Source organism: Ambystoma mexicanum, chromosome 3p (assembly GCF_040938575.1).
Source record: "Ambystoma mexicanum isolate Mex_15411 chromosome 3p, UKY_AmexF1_1, whole genome shotgun sequence".
NCBI lineage: Eukaryota > Metazoa > Chordata > Amphibia > Caudata > Ambystomatidae > Ambystoma > Ambystoma mexicanum.
Window position 1 is genome coordinate 760158911 of NC_090925.1, and position 10093 is coordinate 760169003.

The 10093-nt window shown below is 44.4% G+C and overlaps 1 protein-coding gene across 1 annotated transcript in view; it reads left to right on the plus strand.

The window, feature by feature from the left end:
* PKMYT1 (protein kinase, membrane associated tyrosine/threonine 1) overlaps nucleotides 1-7767 on the plus strand; it is a 747012-nt gene extending 739245 nt beyond the window's left edge. The window contains exon 8 of the mRNA XM_069651669.1: nucleotides 5187-7767. Within this exon, the coding sequence (XP_069507770.1) occupies nucleotides 5187-5382 (196 nt within the window). The 3' untranslated portion in view covers nucleotides 5383-7767. The remainder of the gene's footprint in view (nucleotides 1-5186) is intronic.
* The last annotated feature ends 2326 nt before the right edge of the window (nucleotides 7768-10093 follow it).

Genomic DNA, 10093 nt, shown 5'->3' on the forward strand with positions numbered 1-10093 from the left:
TGTGGGTGAGAGTGAGAGGGGCTGTGGAGCTTGAGGTTTTGGCCAGAGTTGCTCTTGCTGCATTAAGGCTGGGGAAATGTGAGTGTGAGTTAGAGGTGCTATGTTGTTCATAGACGGTGTGGGTGAGTGGTTGGTGGTGGGGGTGGTGGGTGTTTTATGTGGCTCGCTGTGCGGTCCAGTATGTTCCGGGGAGCAATGTTCTCTGCTCCCTCTCTCCATCTTGCCGTGTTGAACTGTGCAAAGCAGGATCTACGTGGGGGGATAGCGGGTTGGGGTGAGGTGGGTTGACCTGGCTAGTAGGAGGGATAGGTGAGGTTTGAGGGTTACAGGTTGATTGTGTGGAGTGGTAGGGTAGTGGGTTGTGTGTTGGTGGTGGTAGGGTTCAGCTCAGGTAGGTCTCATCGGGCCTACTGGTGTGCCACTCTGCTTTGACCAGTGTGTGGCATGGTGTCTGTCTGGTCTATGGCACTTAGTAGGGCAGTTGGGTGAGTTTCGCGGGGAAACCTAGGTTTCACATAGCGGTTTACAGAGGGATAATGTCCTTAGAGTTATGGGATCCCAGATGGATTGCCTGTAGGCCTAAGCTTCACTAGGTGGCAGGCAGTAATCAGTCCGTACCTAGGTTCGTGATTTCTGGCAGTTGGAGAAGGGCTGGGCTTCACAGCATGGTGGACGTGAGAACTATGCAGTTTAAGTTAGAGGTTGCTAGACAGCGGATGAGACCTATGTTACACAGGGCAGTGAGGAGGTGTGTGCGTGAGGGGTGTGTGTGTCCCCATATATAAATCTTCAAACCACAAAACATTTTATTTTTAATTCATTGTATTATTCATGAACTGCCGTTCAATCACAAATCAGAATGTAAACTACGTACGTAGCCAGCACGATAGAAAGAGGTACAAAGCACTCCTCACTGCCTACAATCGAGAGAGGGGCAATCTCAATAGATGAAATTATTTGACTCCCTTCCCGCTGCCATTCGTTTACCATGATTGTATTCCTAAAGGGTATGAAGCAATTGTGATCTGGGTGAACCAGGCCCGATATAACCTGTTGGATACGCTGTGCCAAGATCCCATTAAAAAGTTTAGCGTCTGTATTCAGCAGCGAAAGAAGCCTATAAGATATCCGCATTCTTTCCAGACTTCAACAGAACTGTGATTGTGGCCTGCTTCAATGATAAGTCTAATATAGGCAGGCTGGTAGAATGTTAGTAACATTTATGCTTATATTTCTGCATACACTTTATAAATCACTGAGGGAAGCCCGCCTCTATCTGAGGTTTTCCAAGTTTTGAAGTACTGAAGACTGTTCCTATTGCCACCATAGTAACTTGGCTGTCGAATGATATTGACATTGTTGGTTCTAAAGTGGGTAACAGTGCCTCTGCTAAATCTTCAATTTGATCTAAATCTACCACGGCCTCTTAGCTATACAGATATTTATACAAATTATATTAAACTTCATTTTTTCTCCTTCTGGGTAAATTGAGTGATTCTGTCACTTCCCTTAAATTCCGTAATGAGGGTATGCCCTTTGTCTGCCTATAGCAGCCATGCCAGAATCAATCCAGGTGTATTTCCTTCCTGAGGATGCCGCATTAAATATTCAGGATGCATAAAGCCTTCACATCTAACTTCCCAGAGTTCCATGCAATCCAACCACCCACATCTGAGCATGTGTTCCTGAATTCGAACAGCACCCCTGCTGCTCTCCAAATGTCCTCCACCCCAACATGATACTTCATCTAAAATGTTTCAAAGATAGTCCAATATCAGTTGTAAAGCCCTCCACTTCCCCTCAGATATGATCCTTTCTGCCGCAGAGTGGCATGACTGCATCGCTTCATTCTGTTCCTGTAGACCCAGCAGGGTTCCGGACCATAACTCTGCTCCCCCTTCCAACCCTAATCCACCAACCTACCCCATCTCACTCTGGTGAGAGCACTACACTTTCAGATATTCAGATGCCCACCACCATATTCCTTTCCAACATGAACCCCACTCTTCCCACCTTCCCTAACTCCCAACTAATATTCCAAACATCCCCCAACCACCAGCAGTTTAAACCACTCTCAAATTCCATGCATCGCCATTCTTGGACGAAGTGTGTTTTCTGTCGTTATGCCCCTAGAGAAGAAAAACAAAACCTTTTTCACACCTTCATAAAGGTGAATCATATGACAATCAAGTAAGCTGTCTACTGGATAAACTATAACTTGCATCCGGTCCAGTATTGCCATCCCTGCGAGCATCCACCAATCATTCATCAACGCTGCCTTAAAATCTTCACTCAAGTACTTCACTCCTCAGAATAATTCTTGATACATTCCAAAGAGGGTTAGTCCGCTCCATGCTTGTTCACGCAGTACAAGCCTGAACTCTGTTCTTCTTCTGTCCCCTCTGTAGTAAGCGCTGCGACTCATGCCAGTTCGAGGTACCAGCTGCCAAATCCCCTCCTCCCGTTGCTTCTGATGAAGTTTGATGCCTTACCTGGAGGCATATCTTTAAAACCAATCTTCAGGGATGACATAAAAATGACTCTGGCCACCCTTTATGACCTTCAACTTGGTAAGGAATAGCAAAATATAGTTCACCAATGTCATTCACAGATTTGTCACCTCTTCAAAGGACCAAAGTGCCTTCTGTGTTGTTTTTGTGTAATCTGGATAAGAATCAAATTTATGGTTCAGAAATCCTCACTCACTTGCCCCTCCAAATAATCATGTCTCTGTAATTTAACACCTTAAGGAAACAGCCTCTGTAGGTGCTCTGGGCGGTGGCCTTTAGTCGGATATTGGTGGGCTTTCTCTCTCACAAAACAAAGTGATCCAGGGTCAAACAGTTGTTGCATCGATTTCTTAAAAAAGGATTCCACATTACGGCCCTCACAATTCTCATGCAGGCCCATCACCAGATGTTGCAGGGTCTAGATCTTTCTTCAGCATATCAATCGGCTTTTCCAGGCAGCAAGCCTGTTGCGTTAATGTGTGCACTGTCAGTAAAGTCTTGACGGTGTCCTTCGAGGTTACAACACGTTACTCAATCTCTGCCACTCTTTCTGAGAACCTTTCAGATCGGCCGTAATGAATGTCACTTGGACCACCACCGTGCCTATCTTTTCCTCCAAAACTGATTGCAATGTTGAGATTAAACATCAGATCTTCAGGCGTAATCTCCCACCCTCTGCATCCCCTCAACCACCACATCTTGCTTCTTCATTCTAGACTATGAATTTGTGTACTTATCCATTTTGAATTGATGTGCACTGTGTTTATCCTTACCCATGATTCAGCCTGGCCAAGTCTCACGCAGTATCGGCCTGGACTGTGGTGCAGACTTAATAGCCTCCAGTGACTGCTTCCCCAAATCCCAAACTGCTAGGATAACTACAATCACACATGCACCAGGGCTCCAAACACCCTTTCAATGCTCTAAAGGGAGCAGGAATCTGGATACAGAACAGTAGAAGATGCAGTTGGGCAAACAATTTCAAGCACTACAGGAGATCACATGTGGTTTGCCGAATTGTACGGCCCATACGCTCAACCAGTTTATGTACAGGAGGGCACACTGTATAGTGCATCTTTTCTTCCAGCGCTTCAGCTCCAACTGGTCAGTGCACACTTCCTTACCGGTTTCAATTCTCAGTGCATCAGTACAATGCCCTATGTAGCCTGTCCCAGACATTGTCACCTGGATCCTCACTAGTGGCATGCCCACTAAATTTGAAAGCCATGGTGACTGACTGCAATGAACCGACAGCACCTGTGCTGGAATACTGCAGTCTCCTTTGTGACCTTTCACACCAACCTCCAGTTTCTCGTGTTGCTCACCACTGGTCCAGGGACGTCATTTAGGGATCGCCAGAGGTCGCAACTGCAACATCTGAGGTCTCCCTTCCGACCTCTGTGGTCACTCTTGCGACCTCTAGAAAAAAAAACGTTTTTTTTTTTTCGTAATGCAAGCTCATGGCTGTGACCAGCACCATGTGGCTCTTTAATTCTGGAGTGGCTGGCTTTCTTGTTAAAGCCCCTTAAAAAAAAGAAGAAAAGGAGTGACACAAGTCTAACACTTTCAGCACTGACCCTAAATAAGAAAGATTAGGAATACCAATAATGTGTCTTTCTGGAATTCTATACAATAATTGCTAGACTCATTAAAGGTTTATATCAGGCACACTTCAGGGGGTGAGTCACTGATTTAGTCTGTTCTCAAACACCTCAACTCAGCCTTTCATCCTTCTGAGGTCGATAAATGAGTACCAACACAGGTTGGGTGATATTGGGTGTATATTTTTTCTATATAAAGCACTTAAGCGTAAGTGCTATATAACAACACATCATTATCATTTGGTAATGGACGTCTGCTTGCATTCACAGTAAATTGGTAATATGGGCCTATACACAATGATCTTAACGATACATATGGCGATCCATTCTTGTATGAAATGTACATCACATTATAGCGATTTCGTAACCATATTGTTTGTAGTGTACAATGCTATGTGGTGGCACTTTCTGTTTTGTCAACGGGTGAACAGTCGCGGTCCATCGCATCCCACGATATCACTTCAGGGTGGGGTCAAATGACATCACTTCCTGTGATGTCACCATGGGTCAAGGGTCGTGTGTCACTTCCGCTACCCCTGGCATTTTGGTGAAATGACGTCCCTCCACTGGTCGTTACAATGTCTAGTCTGTATTTTTGTTACCACACAGATCAAAAGCACAGGTGAAAGGGGTTGGAGTCTTATCCAGGGCAACTGAAATGCCACAGAGGCACTTGAATTGTATTACCCACAGTCGCTTAATGGCTTCCCCCAAAAGGTAAATTGGCAGAAACTCTGGATTGAACAGCAGAAATGGCAGATATTTTGTCCGTTGCAGGTAGCACCTAAAACTCGCATCTCTCAAACCTCAGAATTCCAATTATTTGGAAAGGGCAGAGGTTACTAAAGGCCATGGATTCCATGTCTCTGTATGCTAGAATAGGAACACTGTTTCTGCATTTAGTGGTTTCCTTGCAGTAGATGTATATGGTAACTTGCTGGCATTAATTGGTTTAATTTCAAAATTTTGTCAGAAGTTCCTTTGTTTTAATTTTGTTGTCAATGTACCTTTTTGGGTGTTAACAAGATGTTCACTAATAATAAAGATAAAAATGTTACATTTGTCATTGTTACAGGTCAACCCTTCGCTCTAGCCCCAACATGAGTCGCATCAGCCAGGAGTCCCCCTGCAGCCAGAGCTCATCAAGCCCCAGCGCCCGCAGCTTGTCAAGGCTTTTCAATGCTGACTTACAAGAGCATGGCCAGCACTCCTCCTTCGAGCCTCGGAATCTTCTCAGTATGTTTGAGGACCATGCTGTGGACAAGGACTAAGAAGATAGCGACTGTAGTTCATGGCAGTGCTGGTCTTAGAAAATGTATCCCAAGAAGGGGAACCATAGTGCAGTTAAGGACTGGAAGCAGCCAGACTGCTGCCTAAGAGGAGTTTGGATCCATGGAGGGGCGAGTTGGAAACAAAGCTGTTGTAGATCAACAGCAGGAGTCTGGCCGTTGGCCCCATCTGCTCCATAGCCAAAGATCCGTTGATTGCGACTTGCCCTGCAATGCCAACAATTTCCATGTGAAAGCATGATAAAACAACCTGCTTTGATGTGTTTCAAACCTAAAGCAAGATACAGAACAGTGTGTCTTCTTACTTGAGCCATACATTCACAAAAGCAAGAGAGACATCTTTGTGATAAGTGCCGCCTTCACTAAAGTGATTAGCCAACAGTTACTGAGACTCAAAACACTTTCTAAACTGCCATTCAGGAATTCCATGACAGTACAGTCTACAGTTTAATTCCCTTGCCTCAGTAGACTCTCGGCTTCTTTTTCCCTACTGGAGCAAAGATTACTTGGTGCCTTTTAAAAAGATCGTGGCTGGGGAACTGTTCTCCAATTTCTGGGATTTTCTCACTTGTGCCTTTAATGAAAGCTTTGAAGTCTTTCCTACAATCCTTAACTTCCTGGCGCAGGTGATTTCCTGTGAGCATTTCTTGAAAATTGTTCTTTGCTAGCCATTAAAAGAATATTTACATGCTCTGCCCTTGCCTGGTCTGTAATGTGAGATCCAGCCTTATGAGCCACAAACAGCATATTCCCAAGAGCCAGAACTCCAATTATGCCAGTATCTTCTATCTAATTTGAAATCTCTTTATTGCAGTTCTCAAATACAGTGACAACTGAGAGAGCTTAAGTTGAATTACTCCTGTGATGAAAGAGCAGTGAATGCCTGCATCAAAGTCATTGACGCTCTCTAATTTGCCCTTCACATATTGTGTAGCATAGATCACCCATTTCAGCAGGTTTACAGGATTGCATTGCCTTTGGATCCTTCTTAGAGTAACAATGTATTGACAACTTCTCCAGACTGTGAATCTGAGAATCATTCCATGATGGAGAACTTTTTTACCATGTAAATGACGCTCAGTGCTATATTACACCCTGTGGTATTACTGTGTCCAAAATCACTGTCCATCTGAAGGTTGTCTTTACCTTCTACGTGTCTGATACTAGAACGGTGCTCAAGCAGTAAAGGTGTACGTGCTGCTCAATTGAAGGATGTTTAGATGCAAGGATTTACAGAGCAATAACCTTTTATTTTCTTGTTTGGATGGTAAACGAGCAGGCGCTTTAGCAGTAGAGAATGCCAATTTATAACCTTGAGCTCTGAAGCCTAAGAGTAAAAGCCTCACCACCGCCCATACTTCACTGCCTCATCTTTCCTTCTTCTCCAGTTGGGGGATGTCTTTATTTCTTTGTCACATTAGAAGGACAGGTCTTAAAAGCTATAAGGCCAATTTTTAAAAGGGTGTAAACGTTTTTAAAAATATATTTATCATAAGTTAAATGTCATATGAAATAAACATTAGTCACACAGATATGTGTGCCTTATTCAGAGAGAATGCTGTTCATTGGCAAGCAGGGAATCTAAAATAGAGCCTCATCTCTACTTACGCTAGGATGGACATGTGCAGGTATTGTAATAACACCTCCATTTTCAAATACAATTGTCATTTGTGGGTATATAAACAACCCATAACTGGTTTAGTAAGACCATTTTGACCCCTTTATTAATGGCTTGTACTATTTGAGGGTTTTATAACCAGTGGGCATTTCTAATAACACATCACTATTTAGACCATCTGACATCACTGATTCTAGCATATATGTGGGGCTATTGTTTATTCTCGTTGATGTAACCATTCTGCAACTCTATTTCCAAGGTGGCGTGGCTATGAAACCTGTGGCCATCTAAAAATGCAGCAGAATGGCGAAGAACATATGGGCCAACTAAGTTTAGGCTCAAAGGGAGGTTGTCTAAAGAAACCGCACTTAAACGCTAAATAGAATTCATAGCATCTGAATACGCAGCTGAAGGGGAAGTTGGAAAAGATGGCCATGTTTAGCCCATGTGTCGCAGATCATGCTGCACCTATGTAACACTAGCATCTTATTTGCATCGGGCCATTTGTGCATTTGTCTTGAATTCTACAAAGTTAAGTGTGGTGTGCAGAAGAGCAAGTCTTAGCAGGATTCAAACAAAATCATAAATTGTGTGACTGGAAATATCTCCCTTGTTATGTTTTTTGTGTTCTTTTTTTCAATGATTAATCGTCACAATGCCTTATTTATTTTTGAAATGCAAAAGTGTTAACTTTTTTTTTAAAGCAGAAATGTGAAGCTGATTAAAATAAAGATGTTCTTGTCCTGCTATGTCTGTTAGTAAACAGCAACTCCTTAGGGGGATTTATTTCCAAAAAGCCTCAAATAAATATTCATATGTGCTTTATAGCATTTAGCCTGCAGCAGTAAAAGAAAATACACTGCCAATAACTGATACACTTTAAACAAAATGAGAGCCTGAAAAGTAAAAAGGATACTTACGTATGTTAATTTATTTTGAAAAATGCTGGTATAGAAAATCCTCACAAAGAGCTGCTAAAATATATCCTAATGGTAAGTCAAAATGTTTTTTAAAAGACAGATGTTAAACTTTTCTTCCATTTGAGGGATTTTGTATTAACTGTTTCGATGCTTGTTAATCTGCTTAGAATCGCATTCAGTGCATATAGTCCGACATCCAGTGGTAACCGCAGAGTAGTGCATCTTGTCTTTCGAGAATCGAAAGGGGACGTCCACATGGGCGTGCCTGTAACACTATCTCCATGTGACGTGTAGTGTACCCAAAATCCCTCACACAGCGAGGTCCCTCAGATTGTTTTTTTTCCACCCAGTATACTGGTCGCCTTATGCAGAGGTCGTCCAGAGACATTGCTTTTGTTATTCTTGACCTTTGGTGTTATATTATTAGAGTTATTGAATATTATCCTACCGTCCCTTCCATTGACGGCTGTTTCCAGATCCCCGCCGAAGACGATGCCACGATCTTCGACGGACAGTTGTTCCGGTCGGCGTGGCCGGGCCTTCTGGCCGACCTGCACAGTAGGGAGAGCGGGGTCTGGGTGGACATTTCCTTTTGTAAGAATGCCTTTCCCTTTCCTCTCTTTGATCCCTGGGTCTTTTCATCACTATTTATTTCCTCAGCTATAGAGAGGACTCAATTTTGGTTTTGTCCTTCTTGTAAGGCCAAATTCCACTGGAAGGATAAACACCGTAAGTGTAATCAGTGTTTGCCCCTTAATCACGACAAGACGGTTTGTTCGACTTGCACCCTCTTGCGTCAGAAGACACTGAAGGAGCGCCGTGTTAAGCGGTGGTCGGCCTACGGAATGTTGCAGGCAGAGTCTAGTTCTCCCGCTGCCACAACTGCCGATTGTGACGAGGGGCTGAGTGACCAACAGGCCTCCGATTCGGAGGCGATTGACCTCTCAGCGAAGCATTCTCGCTCTGCGTCGTCTGTCCCCGGCCCTACTAGGCAAGACTCAGGTCCTGCTATGGGGACTGTACACCCCGGCGACAAAGACGCACACGTTTCACACACTAAGAACACAACCCCAAGGACGTCTTCGATGAAACAGTCGAAGCGGCCGATAGCGCCAATGGGCCCTCTAAATCGAAGGATGCTGCCTCCAATATTCAGGAGCACCCACGGCCGAGAAGGCCCCATTTCCACCGACGGTAACCGTGCAACTGCAGGCCCAAAATGTACAACTTCCCGACTCTGAGGTGATTTCCAAAAGCATCGCTAGGATTATTTCGGCGGATCGTCCGAAGCAACGGTGCAAGGATTCATCGAGACCCAAGGAGAAGCCCAAAGACAAATAGAAGGACACACGTCAACCGTCGGTCCCCCGAAAGGACTTTTCGGAAGATACTGGAGGGATTTCTTTGACGTTAAAGTAGAAATCTTGACGTTTGGCGACAGACGATCCATTACCGGAGCCCTTTCCACCCCTGGAACCCTCTGGGTCATCTATTTGGACCAGAGAGAAATTTGAGTTATGTATGGATAGACTAGAGAGGTTTGTAGAACTCTCTGAAAAATCCACACCCCAAAGACCTAGAGAGGAGAACCCCCCTCTCCCTGTGGCTAAGCTTCAGAAAGTCTTTGACCCTTCTCAAGAGGAAGACAAAGAAGAATATATTTATGACCTCACTGAGGAGGAGACTCCAGTGGACCTATATAATCAAGATGAATATCCCTTCGCTGACACTGAGGATGTTCATTTGGACTTCAGAGGGTTGGGGAGACAACCCTGACCCAATTGATCCTCGCCCTTGGCAGTCACCTACTCCAACACCGGAACCTGATGCCTTGTGCTTGGACAAAACCACCTCCCCCCCCCAGCCCAACCACACCCACTCGACAAGCCTCCCTGGTCGATGACCAAATGGTGTTCAACGCCATATTGAGGAAAGCAGCAGAACGTTTCCATATTGCTACCCAGGAGGCTGTTCCAGACGCTGATTTTGTGGAAGACATCCTAAAAGAAAAACCACTGGCCAGCCAGGCTATTCCTCCGTTAACTTCGATGAAGAAGCGGTTGGCCCCTTCTTTATTGACGCCTGCCCTAACTAGAGCAGTAAATCCTAGGGTAGACAAATTGTTTCGACCCTGCCCCTCTGACCCCTTTTACAT